Consider the following 17754-nt stretch of genomic DNA (forward strand, 5'->3'; position numbering starts at 1 on the left):
AGCCACGCTTCCGTCAGTCTGCCCCAGGGCAGCTGTGGCTACAGAAGTAGCTTACCACCACCGAGTGTGACTGAGGAGTGAATGAATAATGCGATGTAAAGCGCCTTGAGTATTAGAAAGGCGCTATATAAATCCCATCCATTATTATTATTATTACTGACCTCTGCCAATATGAAAGATGGCCGCCGTCCTGGAGGAATGGATGGGGAAACTGCCAGCAACAAAGATGGCGCCGGTTGCCAGGAGAAAATATGGCGACCGAGCGCGCCGCCATTTTGGACAATTTGGCGCCAGTCACAAACATGGCGGCCGGTGGAGATGCTGGCTGCTTTTGTCGGAGTTAAACCGATCTCTGCAAAGGTCTTATAGCAGAGGATCTTTGGTTTTGTGCATTGCTTTTGGTGGAGGATTGCGGGGGTCCATCATGATTCACGAGCTGCTGCTGGCTCTCAGCGGATACCCGGGCAGCATCTTCACCTGGAACAAGCGCAGCGGCCTGCAGGTGAGGGCGGGCCTGCCGGCGCCATGGCAACGGGAGGGGGTGAGAGAGAGGGGGCAAGGGAGAGGGGAGGGGGGTAAGGGAGAGAAAAGGGGGCAATGGAGAGGGGAGGGGGTAATGGAGAGGGGGGAGGGGGTAAGAGAGGGAAGGGGCAAGAGAGAGAAAAGGGGGCAAGGGAGAGGGGAGGGGACAAAACTCTGATTATTAATAACCTATTTTCTGTTATTTGCACTTTTCAGTTTATTTATTCATGTGTTGTATATATTTATATTATGGTATATGGACACATTTATCTGTTTTGTAGTAAATGCCTACTATGTTCTGTCTGCTGAAGCAAAGCAAGAATGTTATTGTCCTATACAGGGACACATGACAATAAACTCACTTGAACACTTGAACAAAGGAGAGAGAAGGGGGCAAAAGAGAGGGAAGGGGGCAAGGGAAAGGGAATGGGGCAAGGGAGAGGGGAGGGGGCAAGAGAGAGAAAAGGGGGCAAGGGAGAGGGGAGGGGGCAAAGGAGAGCGGTGGGGGCAAGGGAGAGGGAAGGGGGCAAGGGAGAGGAGAGGGGAGGGGGTAAGAGAGAGGGAAGGGGGCAAGGGAGAGGAGGGGACAAGAGAGAGAAAAGGGGGCAAGGGAGAGGGGAGGTCAAGGGAGAGGGGAGGGGGTGAGAGAGAGGGAAGGGAGCAAGGGAGAGGGGAGGGGGCAAGGGAGAGGGGAGGGGGCAGGGGAGAGGGAAGGCGGTAAGAGAGAGGGAAGGGGCAAGAGAGAGAAAAGGGGGTAAGAGAGAGGGAAGGGAGCAAGGGAAAGGGGCAAGAGAGAGGGAAGGGGGAAAGGGGAGGGAGGGGAATCCCTCCAAACCTGTCCAATTCATGTACCTGTTTAACTATTTCTTAAATGTTGGGATAGTCTCAGCCTCAACTACCTCTTGAAATCATTGTCACCTTTTGTTCATCAAGTCAGTTCTTCCTTTTGATGGGACCATCAAAGCTTGTGAGCTGATCTTGACAAGTTTCCAACCTGCGCCTGTGCCATCCTTGTGCAGTTGTCAGACCAAAAGATGTTGCATGGTCTACCCTCTCCATAATTGCAGCTCTTGGCTTCATACTTAATTTGATTTGACTTTAAACATGTTTAAAGTCTACCTTAGACTGAACACACAAAGAGAGACCTAAGTATTGTCTGGGAAAGTTAAGTGCAGGACTAATTTGTAACTAAGTATAATCCATCCCAAGAATGGTCTGCCAGTTAGTTGCTGCCCCCATTTCTTTTCCAGCTTTCTATCCCCTACTGCATTCAGTCTGAAGAAGGGTCCTGACCCAAAATGTCATCTGTCAATCCCTCCAATGATGCTGCCTGTTGAGTTACTTCAGCACTTTGTGTTTTGCTCAAGATTCATGCTGGGTATCTACAGTTCCTTGTGATCATCTAGTTCGGGAATGGGAATCAAATGATATGGTGTGCAGGGCACAAAGGGGTGAAGTGAAAGGCACGCCACAACCTAATTGAATGGATTGGGCACTCTGTTCCTATTTCTATGTGGACTAATCTAGCCAAAACTCCAGAATCATTCAGCCAGCAATTTATATGTTGGACTTGTTGGTTTGGATGGACAAAATTGATCCGTTCATATGTTATATACTTATTAGCTCAAAGTTTTAGGTAATTTCTAGACGATCCAAAGCTGTTAGAACAAACATAGAACGTGTATTATTGTCTTGAACAAGTCAATGATTCCAGTAATCTCTCCAAATAAAACTGCTTGAAATGTTTGTTACTGGAGCTTTCAAGAGAGAGCTAGTTAGGGCCCTTAAAAATAGCAGAGTCAGGGGATATGGGGAGAGTGCAGGAACGGGGTACTGATTGGGGATGATCAGCCATGATCACATTGAATGGCGGTGCTGGCTCGAAGGGCCGAATGGCCTACTCCTGCACCTATTGTCTATTGGAGCCACCAAGCCAATGCAAAAACAAACTCTGGAGGAACTCAACAGGTTGGGCAGCGTTTGTGGAGAGAAGTGGGCAGACAGACGATGTTTCTGGTCGGGACCCTTCTTCAGACAAATAGGAAGTGCTGTATCATCTATGTACTATGTTCCAAATTAACAGGTATCTGTTTGCATCTAGGTATCTCAGGATCTGCCTTTCCTTCATCCAAGTGAGAGCAGTGTCTTAAATCGATTGTGCAAGTTAGGCACTGACTACATCCGCTTTACAGAGTTTGTTGAACAGTATACCGGCCATGTTCAGCAGGTGGGTTCTATGGCTACTGATCAATGGTGAAGTGTTCCATACAATTCTTCCTCTGATAATTTATTTGTAAATATTCCCACTAACTAATAGACAAGTGCATGGAATCTTCAGCTAAGAAAAGGACCATTTGGCCCAAACAGTATATGTTCTTCTTGTGTATGACATGCACAGCTGAAAGTTGTAGGACAACTTGTACTATTTGATCTTATTTGATTGTGCACGCCAGGTTGATTGCATTCGTTGATACAGGGCGAACCACGTGAAGGTTGCAATCTCCCAACCCACAGTTTATGTTTTTAATATTGCAATTGAGTTTCTCATACCCATATTATCCTTCATTGTGGACTATGCAATAATGTCTTTCCCTGAAGGCAAGAACTGCACAATCCTCATTAAATTTCCACCATGCCTTGTTTTTGTGCAATCTCAATATAATTTCCTGACTTGAGTATTCAGGACCCGTATGTAACTGGCAGCCCATTTGCCTGTTTAACAATGTTCCTATTTTTCGTGGCTCTCCCTCTCATTTGATTGTCCCGTTAGAATGCTGTACAGCCAAATGTTACAATAGTGGTGCCACCTGGAGGCTAGGCCACCTACTGGGCGACCCCTCGCCCCTAGGACTGGCAGGGTCACGTGACTGTGTTTAGCGGGAAGAAGTCGTTAAATGGCTTAGGGGTGTGCCCTGATATCTATATATATATAGAACTCTGGGAGAACCATCCCCAGTCGTGTGTGAGCTGTTCTGTTTAACACAATAAAGAGAGAGCTAGATAGGGCTCTTAAAGATAGTGGAGTCAGGGGATATGGGGAGAAGGCAGGAACTGATTGGGGATGATCAGCAATGATCACATTGAATGGCGGTGCTGGCTCGAAGGGCCGAATGGCCTACTCCTGCACCTATTGTCTATAAAGATCACCTGGTTTCACAACACGTGTCTAGCTATTCAATGTTCTATTCAAAATGCCACTTTACATGACAGGAACATTTTTGTTTTAGAATCCTGAGTAGAGTGGAACAAGACTGTCACCTTTTCAAAATACAAGGAAATTTCATTGTATAATTAGACCATTTGCACAACCAACCCACAATGTCCACCGGAGCAGCAATAGTTCTATTCGTAGCCATCCTCCAGAAATGCTTTTATCTTTTTTCATTCATCCGACCTTTCTTGGATTAGCTTGTCACGGTGAATCTTGTGTTGCAGGAGTACAACCCTTCCCCGCAGGGCCAGACTGGGCTGCACGGAATCTACCTTCGTGCCTTTTGTACCGGACTAGACTCGTTGCTGCAGCCCTACAGGCAAGCGTTGCTTGACTTGGAGCAGGAGGTAATTGTCTTCACCTTTACTGGAATGTTGCAGAAAAATGAATCAAAAGCAGCCACAAAGTTGAAGATCCTATAATACAACTCAAAAAAAGGGGCGGGGGGGGAGGATCTTCTGGTAATTTGGCCAACATACTTCCCTCCATCTGCATAATTGTACTCCTCATGAATGACGTTACATGAAATACTTTAAGATGTAGAAATAAGTGAGGAAGATAGACAAAGAGCAGCCAGTTTATTGTGAAGATCGCCACAAAATGCTGGAGTAACTCAGCGGGATGGGCAGCATCTCTGGAGAGAAGGAATGGGTGACGTTTAGGGTCGGCCAGTTTTTTATACAAGTGTAGCTTATAGCCAGTTAATTGCTTTTTGCATTCAGCTTATTCTGCAGAAAGACAGTGAGATAAATGACCAGATTTTCTGTCACAGTGATATTGTTTGAGGGGTAATATTATTCAAATGCCTGTATTTTTCTAACGAAGCAATGTACTTTTCTGGCATCATCAAGATAATATATTATCTCTATGTTTACTTCCAGTTCTTGGCAGACCCGCACCTCTCCGTCTCTCATGTCAACTACTCCTTGGATCAAGTAAGCACATGTTACAATTACAGTACATAGAAGCTGTTCCAGATTCATTAGATTATAGGATGAAGGCCCGTCTGGGAAGAGTGGCCTTTGTTTTTGCTGAATAATTTCTGGAGTTAATGTGGAAAGTAAATAGTCAATAAAGCATGTAGTCAGAAGAGATTCAGGTACAGCATCCATGGGTAGGACTTGGAGAATTGTGTGCAGTTTGGTCCCCTAATTTGAGGAAGGACATTCTTGCTATTGAGGGAGTGCAGAGTAGGTTTACAAGGTTAATTCCAGGGATGGCGGAACTGTCATAATGCTGAGAGAATGAAGCGGCTGGGCTTGTACACTCTGGAGTTTAGAAGGATGAGAGGGAATCTTGTTGAAACATATAAGATTGTTAAGGTTTGGGACATTGTTGGCCGGTGTGGGCGAGTTGGGCCGAAGGGCCTGTTTCCACACTATGACTCTACTGCTTGTTAAGGGCTTGGACACGCTAGAGGCAGGAAAGATGTTCCCGATGTTGGGGGAGTCCAGAACCAGGGGCCGCAGTTTAAGAATAAGGGGTAAGCCATTTAGAACGGAGACGAGGAAACACTTTTTCTCACAGAGAGTTGTGAGTGTGGAATTCTCTGCCTCGGAGGCCGGTTCTCTAGATACTTTCAAGAGAGAGCTAGATAAGGCTCTTCAAGATAGTGGAGTCAGGGGATATGGGGAGAAGGCAGGAACGGGGTACTGATTGGGGATGATCAGCCATGATCACATTGAATGGCGGTGCTGGCTCAAAGGGCCGAATGGCCCTTCTTCAGATATAATACTGGCTGGTGGCCAGCTTGGGTATAATATTAACCTAAGCTGACTGAAATATGACCAGTCCCAGATCAAATACTTTTTTTCCCCCTCAGAATTACTTTAAGCATCGCATTCCTTTCATGGAGTAACTATAATGAATGTGGAAGCAGTTTTGAGATGCATTAGCAAAAAAAGACTTGCTAAGCTGAATTAACAATGTTTTTATATTTTAAATGATTGACCTGGCTTGGCCCAACCAAAACCTATATATATTACACAACATATAAACCTGACCCAACCTGAACTTAATGGTCCCTTTGGGCTCAGGCCAGGTAACTAGCCAACTAGCCTCTGGTACATGAAAGTCTTCCCTTCATGTATACTCTATAGTTGACTACTTTTTTTTTCCTCTCAGTTTCAGCTGCTGTTCCCATCTGTTATGGTGGTAGTTGAACAGATCAAGTCTCAAAAGGTAGGTCTTGGTTCACTAATGTTGCTGACTGCCTAACTTTATATTGTGGTATTTGTTATCTGGGATCCAAGCACCTTTTCAACTTGTTCAAAGGGGAACTGCAGATGCTGGAATATCGAAGGTACACAAAATTGCTGGGGAAACTCAGCGGGTGCAGCAGCATCTATGGAGCGAAGGAAATAGGCGACGTTTCGGGCCGAAACCCTTCTTCAGACTGATGGGGGGTGGGGGGGGGGGAAAGAAAGAAGGAAAGGGGGGGAGGAGGAGGAGCCCGAGGGCGGGCGGATGGGAGGGGGGGAGGAGACAGCTAGAGGGTTAAGGAAGGGGAGGAGACAGCAAGGGCTAGCCAAATTGGGAGAATTCAATGTTAATGCCATAAGGACGCAAGGTCCCCAGACGGAATATGAGGTGCTTGTTCCTCCAATTTCCGCTGTTGCTCACTCTGGCAATGGAGGAGACCCAGGACAGAGAGGTCGGATTGGGAATGGGAGGGGGAGTTGAAGTGCTGAGCCACCAGGAGGTCAGGTAGGTTATTGCGGACTGAGCGGAGGTGTTCGGCGAAACGATCGCCCAGCCTACGCTTGGTCTCACCGATGTAAATCAGCTGACATCTAGAGCAGCGGATGCAGTAGATGAGGTTGGAGGAGATACAGGTGAACCTTTGTCGCACCTGGAACGACTGCTTGGGACCTTGAATGGAGTCGAGGGGGGAGGTGAAGGGACAGGTGTTGCATTTCTTGCGGTTGCAACGGAAAGTGCCCGGGGAGGGGGTGGTGCGGGAGGGAAGGGAAGAATTGACGAGGGAGTTGCGGAGGGAGCGGTCTTTGCGGAAGGCAGACATGGGGGGAGATGGGAAGATGTGGCGAGTGGTGGGGTCACGTTGGAGGTGGCGGAAATGGCGGAGGATTATGTGTTGTATTTGCCGGCTGGTGGGGTGAAAGGTGAGGACCAGAGGGACTCTGCCCTTGTTGCGTGTGCGGGGATGGGGAGAGAGAGCAGTGTTACGGGGTATGGATGAGACCCTGGTGTGAGCCTCATCTATGGTGGCAGAGGGGAATCCCCGTTCCCTGAAGAACGAGGACATTTCCGATGCCCTGGTATGGAATGTCTCATCCTGGGAACAGATGCGGCGTAGGCGGAGGAATTGGGAGTAGGGGATGGAGTCTTTACAGGGGGCAGGGTGGGAAGACGTGTAGTCCACCTTTTCAACTTGTTTGTATAGGATTTATTGGAGAGACTGCCTTGTATTAACGTTCATTGCAAGTGAAAGCACATTCTCCGAGGCTAGCCTGTCAAATCCTATTACGATCGAAAGGATTTCTTAAAGGTAAACCCGTAGCACGCTCTTGCCCAAAAATAAATAATTTTCATTTCTCTTCCCCCTTTACTATCCCCTTCAGGATATTTCAAAATGCATTACTGCCAATTAAATACATTTTGAAGTATGGTCACTGTAAAATAAAGGAAGTGGGCCACAAAGTAAGATGTTTGGTCTGAAATTATTCTGAAATTAAGTTTAAATTCCACAAAGGCAGCAGGTGAATTTAAATTCAAGCAGTTAAAAAGTAATTCAAAAATGTAATTCTTGTAATGATAACCTGTTGTTCCGAAATCCGACCTCGTCCCCTTTAGAGAAGGAACAAAGCCAAGGAAATTATTTAGCACGACACGCAGATCAATTAGGAATGGACATTATCAAAGTCAAAGTCAATTTTATTCATCACATACACCCGAAGGTGCTACGAAATGAATTTGCCAGCAGCGATCCACTTAAAAAGAACACACAATTAAGATTTAACACAAACATCCACCACAGCATTCTTCACTATGGTGGAAAGCAACAAAGTTCAGCCAGTCCTCCTCCTTTGTTCACCCGTGGTCGGGGCCATAAACCCTCCGTAGTCGCCATAACGAACACGCTGCTGGCAGGGCAGCCGACTCGCAGCGCCCCCGCCGACTGATGGCAGGTTGAGTCAGCCAGACCAATGTCATACGATTCAAGATTCAAGAGAGTTTATAGTCATGTCTCCCTGATAGGACAATGAAATTCTTGCTTTGCTTCAGCACAACAGAACATAGTAGGCATTGACTACAAATCCATATACCATTATATAAATATATACACACATGAATAAATAAACTGATAAAGTGCAAATAAACAGATAATGGGCTATTAATGTTCAGCGTTTTGTCCGAGCCAGGTTTAATAGCCTGATGGCTGTGGGGAAGTAGCTATTCCTGAACCTGGTTGTTGCAGTCTTCAGGCTCCTGTACCTTCTAGGAGGAATATATACGATAGTTTGTGCACACTAACTGTCACAAACAACAGCATGTTAGAGGCTAACAAATCTATTTTAGGGATCAACCTAAAGAAGGATCCCGACTGGACATGCTGTCTGCCCTATCCCTCCAGAGAAGCTGCCTGACCTGCTGAGTTCCCCCAGCACTTTGTATTTTGCTCAAGATTCCAGCATCTGCAGTGCCACGTGTCTCCACTTTGTTGAGGTTGGTTGGAGGATAGATATTGATCAGGACACCAAAGGAGAGGCCACTCCCACTCTTTAAAATAATACCATGAGATCCTTCACACCAGAGAACGGTTGGGATTTTGTGTAGGAATTGTGTAGGAACTGCAGAGGCCGGTTTACACCGAAGATAGACCCAAATTGCTGGAATAACTCAGCGGGTCAGGCAGCATCTCTGGAGAAAAGGTATAGGTGACTTTTCGGCTTGAGAACCTTCTTCAGACTGAGTCTGGAGAGGGAACCGAGAGATATGAAAAAGTACATAGTGCAAATTAATGAAAGATATGCAAAAAGCATTTTATTTTTTTGTTTCATCCAAAATACCCTCACTATTGCACTACAGTTTCAGGATAAATGTACCTGGTTGTCTGGATTCCCCGAGGAAGGAGCTTCAGTCTTTTCTGATGGTAGCAGTAATGTGGCAGTTCTGGTTTTATCTTCATTCAGTCATTCAAATGAAGCACTAAAAAAAAATGTCATAAGATCATAAGTGATAGGAGTAGAATTAGGCCATACGGCCCATCAAGTCTACTCCACCATTCAATAATGGCTTATCTATCTCTCCCTCCTAACCCCATTCTCCTGCCTTCTCCCCATAACCTCAAACACCCATACTAATCAAGAATCTATCTATCTCTGCCTTAAATATATCCACTGACTTTGCCTCCACAGTCTTCTGTGGCAAAGAATTCCACAGATTCACCACCCTCTGACTAAAGAAATTCCTCCTCATCTCCTTCCTAAAAGAACGTCCTTTAATTCTGAGGCTCTGACCTCTAGTCCTAGACTCCCCCACTAGTGGAAACATCCTCTCCACATCCACTTAATCCAAGTCACCTATTCCTCCCTATGCCAATGCCTCGCTGGGCCGTGCATAGGTGTGGATGTTGAATGACAACCTAGATAGCTCTATGTGTAATGCATTTAATATCATGCTGTTACTCGGCATCCGTGCCTTTGCAAAATAGAAGGAGATAAAATAGCTCGAACCGTACAGCGGCAATTTTCAAGAAGGGGATTAAAATGAAGCCTCTTAAAATGACAAAGAATAGTTTGATTGTAGCATTGAATTTTCAGCAACAACTTGTCAGTATAATTGAGTCTCACTTTGTTTTTGTTTTTTTACCCCATTAGATTCATGGTTGCCAACTCCTGGAGACTGTTCACAAACACAGCTGTGGAGGACTTCCGCCAGTCCGCAGTGCATTGGAGAAGTAAGGGAGCGGGCGTTTTAAATAACCACAGTTTTCCTGCCATTGTCTGCAAGTGTTGGATCTAAGTGTGTATCGTGTTAATATTGTGAAAGCAGTACAGGTGACCCCCATGTTTGGGTTTTGTAAATTATGACAATAGACAATAGGTGCAGTAGGCCATTCAGCCCTTCGAGCCAGCACCACCATTCAATGTGATCATGGCTGATCATTCCTAATCGGTACCCCGTTCCTGCTTTCTCCCCATATCCCCTGACTCCGCTATCTTTAAGAGCCCTATCTAGCTCTCTCTTAAAAGTATCCAGAGAACCGGCCTCCACCGCCCTCCGAGGCAGAGAATTCCACACTCACAACTCTCTGTGTGAAATAGTGTTTCCTCATCTCCGTTCTAAATGGCTTACCGCTTATTCTTAAACTGTGGCCCCTGGTTCTGGACTACCCCAACATCGGGAACATTCCTGCCTCTAACGGGTCCAAACCCTTTATAATCATATATGTTTCAATAAGATATCCTCTCATCCTTCTAAATTCCAGAGTATACATGTCCAATCAATCCATTCTCTCAGCATATGACAGTCCCCCCATCCAGGGAATTAACATTGTAAACCTACGATGCACTCCCTCAATAGCAAGAATGTCCTTCCTCAAATTAGGGGACCAAAACTGCACACAATACTCCAGGTAATTCACAGATGCTTACAGAATCCTTACAGATTTCACAGATCTCGACCCCAAAATTTGACATATGGAATAAAATTTGCTTTCACTAAAGTTATGTGGGGAAAATAATCAAACAGGGAGAGGAGAAATAGATGCATGTCTAGGTGGGACAAAAGATTCTCTTCAGCTGCATCATCTTATTACCTGCCAGGCCTTGTCACGCCAAGTTTTCTTTTCCTTGAGTCTGAAGAAGGGTACCAACCCAAAAACTCACATCATAGTCATACGATGTGGAAACAGGCTCTTCGGCCCAACTTGTCCATGCCAACCAACTGCACTAGTCCCAACTGCTTGTGTTTGGCCCCTAGTCCTCTAATGCCATCCATGTACCTGTCCGAATGTTTTTAAAACTTTGTGATAGTAACTGCCTCAACTACCTCCGATGGCAGCTCCTTTGGACTTGTGGTTATTGTTGTCAGCGCAGATATGTAGGTAGGGCCTGTATAAATTGTGCTATCGTAAAATTCCCAGACAAATTGACAGAAGCATTTCTGCCACCTACGTTTCTGATGGAGCAACGATTTAGTATTGATATTGGTTTTTCATTGTCATGTATGTCGAGATACAATTGTTTGTATGATATCTAGTCAAATTAGTCATACTACACGCGAGTAGAGTCAAGAATCAAGAGTGTTTTATTGTCATATGTCCCAGACGGGGCAATGAAATTCTTACTGCAACACAACAGAATATGTGAATATGTAAATATTAAATATAATACATAACGGGGAAAAAAAGAAAAAGTTCAATAAATAACAAATATAGTGCAAATAACAAATAGTAATATAGTCTTTTGCAGTTCAGAGCTCAGAGCTTATTCGTTGTTGTGTTTAATAGCCTGATGGCTGTGGGGAAGAAACTGTTCCTGAACCTGGTGGACATTGCAGTTTTCAGTATAGTCAAACATCGCGTCCACCAGAAGACTATCTCTTCATCTCTCATCCACTGCCTTGGACATTTCTGTAACTTCATTCTCTCTGAGCCCGAGTGATAAATAGAAACATAGAAGCATAGAAATTAGGTGCAGGAGTAGGCCATTCGGCCCTTCGAGCCTGCACCGCCATTCAATATGATCATGGCTGATCATCCAACTCAGTATCCCGTACCTGCCTTCTCTCCATACCCTCTGATCCCCTTAGCCACAAGGGCCACATCTAACTCCCTCTTAAATATAGCTACAGCTGAGATTGTAGGATGGCCTGAATGTTCAAAACATGGAAGGGAAGAAAAGTAAAGTAGTAATTAAGCAAAGTTGAGCTTAGACTTAAAAAGTGTGATTTAAAAAAAAAAAAAAGTGAGGCCAATGGGGATTGGTGTAATTTGGAATTTAGTTTATTGATACAGCACGGAAACAGGCCCTTCAGCCCATCGGGCCTGTGCCGACCGGTGATCCCTGCACACTAATACTATCCTACACACACTAGGGACAATTTACAATTATACCAAGCCAAATAGCCTACAAACCTGTACGTCTTTGGAGTGTGGGAGGGTCCCGGAGAAAACCCACGCAGGTTACGGGGAGAACGTACAAACTCCATACAGACATGTACCCATAGTCAGGATTAAACTCAGGACTGTGGCGCTTTAAGGTAGCAACTCTACCGCTGCGCCACCATGCCGGGTGTTGCACCGTAAATGTTAAAGTAAATTTAAAAATCAATGTAAATGTGCCGACACAAAAAACTTGTTTGTCCAATGACATCCCATTGATGTGCAGCCATTGTTGCAATGCGGGTATATGTTGCAGGTAAGGTGGTCCTGATTAACTGTGCCAAGGAAGGCAGGTGGTAGACTACACAGAGCTTCATGGATTTGTACACTAATTTATAAGCTGAAAGGTAAAAACACTATAATAATAAAATAATTCTGATATATAAGAAGTCTGAAGAAGGGTCCTGACCCGAAACGTCATCATTCCATTTTTGCAGGGATGCTGCCTGACTCACTGAGTTACTGCAGCATTTTGTGTCTTTCCTTGGTAAACCAGCATCCGCAGTTTGTTGTTTTTTAACATAATAACGAAATATTGATTTTAACTAATGTGTTGGTAAGCATCTTCTGATACATGCGGTCTGAATTCAGGATCCTGGCAGTGTGTCATGGTGTGATGTACAAACAGCTGTCTGCGTGGATGCTGCATGGACTCTTATTAGACATGTACGAGGAGTTCTTTATCAAGCAGGGGCCTTCCTCTGGGAATGTTGGCACTCAGCCCGAGGAGGAAGAGGAGGAGGATCTGGGAATCCGAGGCTTGACTGGGAAGCAGCTCAAGGAGCTCCAGGATCTGGTAAGAGCCTTCATAAGAAGAGAGAACCCTATTAGTAAGTGAACTAGAACCGCTTGTAACAGTAATGTGATTTGTCTCTATAGTGGACTAGAGCTGAAAATGTTGGTGTAAGGACCACGGGTGCTGTCTATGTGGGGTTTGGACGTTCTCCCTGTGGTCGCGTGTATTTCCTCCGGGTTCCTTCCACATCCCAAAGATGTGCAGGTTTGTAGGTTAATTGGCCTCTATAAATTGCCCTTGATGTGTGGGATGCAAAACTGGGATAACATCGAACAGGTGATCATTGGTCAGTGCGGACTCAGTGGACTGAAGGACCAGTTTCCACGCTGTATCTCTAAACTAAACTAAATATGAGGTAATTATGCATGGAAGAAATATTTCATTATCAGCTGCAAGGACCCTACTTTCACTCCAGGGTCTTGCAAACCATAAAAGCAACACAATAACGCTAATATCCATTATCTTTGTTAGCTTTAATTACAGTTCTCTCTGTATAAATGATTGTATCTGTATGTGATTTTGGATATGGTTGAATTTGCAAGAACTACAGTCACATTCAAACTACTTTAAAAAATATTCACTCCTTGCAGAATGGTTCATGTCATCAACTTTTTTTCCATCATTCTACCTCCCTGCTGTAATGTCTGTGATTTTTAAACTGAGTTTGTCAGGGACACTGACTTGACAGAGTTATTCGACCTGACAGCACGGAAGAACAGAATTAATTGACTGATGAATTGCCCTGGGTTAATGGCTGTACCACAGTTGATGTCCAGTCAGCTGTCTTTAGTTAGCTGGACTTCTCCTATGAGCCAGTTGCTCTTTCATTAGTGGCCTCACAGTTCTGGGAGCTATGGGAGAGCTTTGTAATGAAAAGGTTCCATAATTGGCCCGGCTTGAGGTGATGTGCATTCTGTGCAGCCAACCTACTGTCCCTACCACCACCGCCAGCATCCCCACCAACCCCTTCCAGTGCTGATGGAATAAACATTTGTCCTTGTCGTGGAATAGCTCTGAAATTGCGAAGAAAAGTTTGCATTTCTACAGAGCTTCTCATGACTTCACAAATAGATTGGGTGGTCTAGAAGTCTTGTGGTGTATTTTGCAGGGCAATCGCTCTACAAAGCCTTGAGTGCTCTGGGCATCAACGGAATGGAGAGGAGAAGAGCCATCAAGAAGAAGATGTGCAGTGAAATGAAAGTGGCAATGCCTGCGGATTGTGCAAAAACTACCGAACAGAATAGAACAGAATCAGTATAACATTATTAGAAAAAAAAACAGCAATTTTAAAAAGACACAACACAACAGTAAATTGGTGGAGTAAGTTAGTCCCTGGTGAGATTAGAGTTTACAGTCCTAATGGCCAATCTGTTTCTCAGTGTGTTGCTTTACTTTACACAACAAAGTTTATGTATTGAAATGCAGTGCATTTTGTCACAGGAAGTAGCACAGAAACAAATAAATAGTTGTTAGCATTATTTGCGATAAATAACGATCAGCCATGATCACAATGAATGGCGGTGCTGGCTCGAAGGGCCGAATGGCCTCCTCCTGCACCTATTTTCTATGTTTCTATGCTTCTATCTTTGAGACCCACTTGCTAAAGATGCCACAGCAATATTGTATGAACTGCAACAGTGTTGGTGGGGTCAATCAATCAACCTTTATTGTCATCTTGCAAAGCAACAATTGTACAGTGCAAAATGAGAAGAAGTTTCCCAGGGAATACCGGAGCATCGCACATGAAACTTAAACATTTCACACATAATAACAGTAAAAACAATCCAGTCCCTGATGAAACAGTATAAATAGTTAAAAGCAGGTAAAACAGCAACATTAAAATACAATAAAAACCGTCATTAAAATGTCCAGGGCAGCTGATTTGAGTGGCCAGTGCCAGAGTTATTAAATTGTCAGTGCAAAGTAGCAGAATCAGGTGGTTTAGCAGCCTCACAGCCTGTTGCTTTGCTCAAAACCTCTGTTGGTACTTTGCTTAACAACAGTTCACAATTACTAAAGTCTTATACTTTTCAGGCCAACCTGTCCATAAATTATACCTTTGATTATGGCCCACATAATCCGGAGGTGCAGAAAGATCCTTATAGACTTTAGACTTTAAAGATACAGTGTGGAAGCAGACCCTTTGGCCTACTAAGTCCGCATCCACCAGCGATCACCCCGTACACTAACCTACACAGACAAGGGACAATTTTACAACTTACCGAAGCTAATTAACCTATAAACCTGCACAGCTTTGAAGTGTGGGAGGAAACCAGAGCACCCGGGGAAAACCCACGTGCTCACAAGGAGAACGTACAAACTCCATACAGACAGCACCCGTAGTCATGATCGAACTGAGGTCTCTGGTGCTGTAAGGCAGCAACTCTACCGCTGTGCCACCCTAAATGCAAATTGTTTTATGAGGGATGAGAAGGTGAATTATGTCTGTAAGTAGTGTTAATATTTGGGAAAGATATAGCTGTCCCTGTTATCAATATTTGTGTATATTCCCCACAGCGGTTAATCGAAGAGGAGAACATGTTGGCCACCTCCCTGAAGCAGTTTTCACTGCGAGCTGAGATGCTGCCCTCATACATCCCAGTGAGGGTGGCAGAGAAGATCCTGTTTGTGGGGGAGTCCGTGCAGATGTTTGAGAATCAGAACGCGAATCACACTCGTGCAGGTAGGGCTCAGGGTTTGATGCCTGCCTGACCCCTCCATAGCTCCCCTCGATGCTCGTGGTGTGGCCAAACTACATCAGGCCTTGGAGAAGTCATTGGTTTGATCCTGATGTCCATCAGGGCATTTGGTCCCCAGCTGAGGGGGTCTGTGTTCGTTTTCTCTGCCACTGGACTGATGGATATTGGGGAGGGGAAGAGAAACAATAAAAGCAGAGAGAGGTATTCATATTGTCTTGGACAATATAAGCCTTCTTAGAAACTTGGAGATTGGGCTGAAGCAGGATTAACTGTGACGGTAGGCGGCGCGGCTCTCGTCAGCAGCGGCCTCTGCAGTCCGTCTGCGTTTTTATTATTTTATGTCTATGTTTTTATGTAGTTTTTGTTATTTTTTGTTGGGGTATGTGTGTGGGGGGGGGGGGGAGGGGGTAACTTTTAAATCTCTCCCTGCACGGGAGACCCGACCTTTTCTTTGTCGGGTCTCCGTTGTCGTTGGGGCTGCAACGAGGAGCGGCCTCCAACAGGAAGACCGGGGACTCTGGTGCCGAACTCACCTCACCGTCGCGGAGCTGGCCGAGTCCAGAGCGGGTGGAGCTGTGGTGGACGCTGCTTCGGCCCGACCCCCGGAGATTCGGTGCCTGCAACTGCGGGTTTGGCGGACGGCACCGGGAGCCCGCGGGTCCCTGGAGGGAGACCGCTTTTCGGGGCTTCCGCAGCGGCGACTTCTCCCGCCCGAGTTGCGGGGTTGAAGAGCTCCTGGAGCGGGGCCTTACAGCATCGCCCCGCGCGGCTTGGAATGGCCGCGGGGCTCTGCGAGCGCGCGCCGGGGGCTCTAACACCAAGACCCGGTGCGCGACCTTGCATTACCCGACGTGGCTTAATGGCCACGGGACAATTCGCCATCGCCCGCCGGGGGCTTTGACTTTGACTCTGACATGGGGGGGGAGAGTGCAGTGGAGAGAAAAGTTTTTTGGCCTTCCATCACAGCAATGTGATGGATGTTTATGTAAATTATGTTGTGTCTTGGGTCTATTTGTTTGTAATGTATGGCTGCAGAAACGGCATTTCGTTTGGACCTCAAGGGGTCCAAATGACAATAAATTGAATTGAATTGAATTGAATTGAATTGAATTATCTAATTGAATAGTATGCCAAAACTTACTGGTCTAGATTGAATCGTGAAAATTAGTCCTTCTTGAGGGAGTTAATAGCTGTTTGATACAACTGGATAACTGGATAAGTCATCCATAGGACAACTAGTCTTGGGAACATTCACTCTTGGGAGCCCCAACTGATTAAGAGCCACAACCTTCCATGTCCATGTGATTGGAAAGGAAGTGAATGAAAGATGTACCATGTACATCATGAGCAAATAACAAACTGCTGGAGGAAGTCAGTGGGTCAGGTGGTATCTGTAGATGGAGATAAAAAGGCAATGTTTTGGGTTGCGACCAATTTCCAGTCTGAAGAAAGGTCCCAACCCGAAACGTCATCTGTCCATTTCCATCCACAGATGCTACCTAACCCGCTGAGTTAGGCAGCACCTAACCCTTTTTCACACTGAGAGTTGTGAGTCTGTGGAATTCTCTGCCTCAGAGGGCGGTGGAGGCCAGTTCTCTGGATACTTTCAAGAGAGAGCTAGATAGGCCTCTTAAAGATAGCGGAGTCAGGGGATATGGGGAGAAGGCAGGAACGGGGTACTGATTGGGAATGATCAGCCATGTTCACATTGAATGGCGGTGCTGGCTCGAAGAGCTGAATAGCCTACTCCTGCACCTATTGTCTATTGCCCATTGTCTAAGGATATCGGTCGCATGTTATTATTTTTAATGTTAGTGACTTTCTGCCTATCTTTTCTATTTAAATTCTAAATAAATAACTCTTGGGATTTGTAGTCATGTTCTCACGACATGATCTTGACCGAAGAAGGGCCTCGACCCGAAACACCACCTATCTCTTTTTCTCCAGAGATGTCGCCTGACCCGCTGAAGTACTCCACCTTATTGTGTCTATGTTCGGGCTAACCCGCTGTCAGGGCCACTGTCGGTGTCTGTCCCTGCACACCAAGCCTCTCAACGCTCTCTACTTTCTGTGTGTGTGCTGCAGGGTCCATTTTGAAGAACCAGGAAGATATCTTTGCGGCAGAGCTTCACACGCTCAAACAGCAACCCCTTTTCAATCTCGTGGATTTTGAAAATCTAATTGACAGGATCAGAAGTACGGTGGCTGAGGTGAGAGAGAGTTTACTCAACGAGTTAAGGGCCTGTCCCACTGTATGAGGTAATTCAAGAGTTCTCCCGAGTTTTCCCCTGATTCGAACTCGGAGAATGTCCGTAGCGGGTCCGTAGGTGTTCGTGGATGTGCCGTAGCGGCTCGTACGAATAACGGTAGGTACTCGGAAAATCCGGTAAACTCGTGA

The 17754-nt window shown here is 45.5% G+C and overlaps 1 protein-coding gene across 1 annotated transcript in view; it reads left to right on the top strand.

Annotated features, from left to right (window-relative positions):
* The first annotated feature begins 299 nt into the window (after window positions 1-299).
* The window catches only part of tubgcp4 (tubulin gamma complex associated protein 4), a 34262-nt gene continuing 16807 nt past the window's right edge, over window positions 300-17754 (top strand). Inside the window, exons 1-9 of the mRNA XM_033014749.1 lie at window positions 300-502; window positions 2624-2749; window positions 3958-4080; window positions 4615-4668; window positions 5858-5914; window positions 9574-9653; window positions 12453-12657; window positions 15175-15340; window positions 17442-17566. Of these exons, the coding sequence (XP_032870640.1) occupies window positions 425-502; window positions 2624-2749; window positions 3958-4080; window positions 4615-4668; window positions 5858-5914; window positions 9574-9653; window positions 12453-12657; window positions 15175-15340; window positions 17442-17566 (1014 nt within the window). The 5' untranslated portion in view covers window positions 300-424. The remainder of the gene's footprint in view (window positions 503-2623; window positions 2750-3957; window positions 4081-4614; window positions 4669-5857; window positions 5915-9573; window positions 9654-12452; window positions 12658-15174; window positions 15341-17441; window positions 17567-17754) is intronic.

This window comes from Amblyraja radiata, chromosome X (genome assembly GCF_010909765.2).
Source record: "Amblyraja radiata isolate CabotCenter1 chromosome X, sAmbRad1.1.pri, whole genome shotgun sequence".
Taxonomy (NCBI): domain Eukaryota; kingdom Metazoa; phylum Chordata; class Chondrichthyes; order Rajiformes; family Rajidae; genus Amblyraja; species Amblyraja radiata.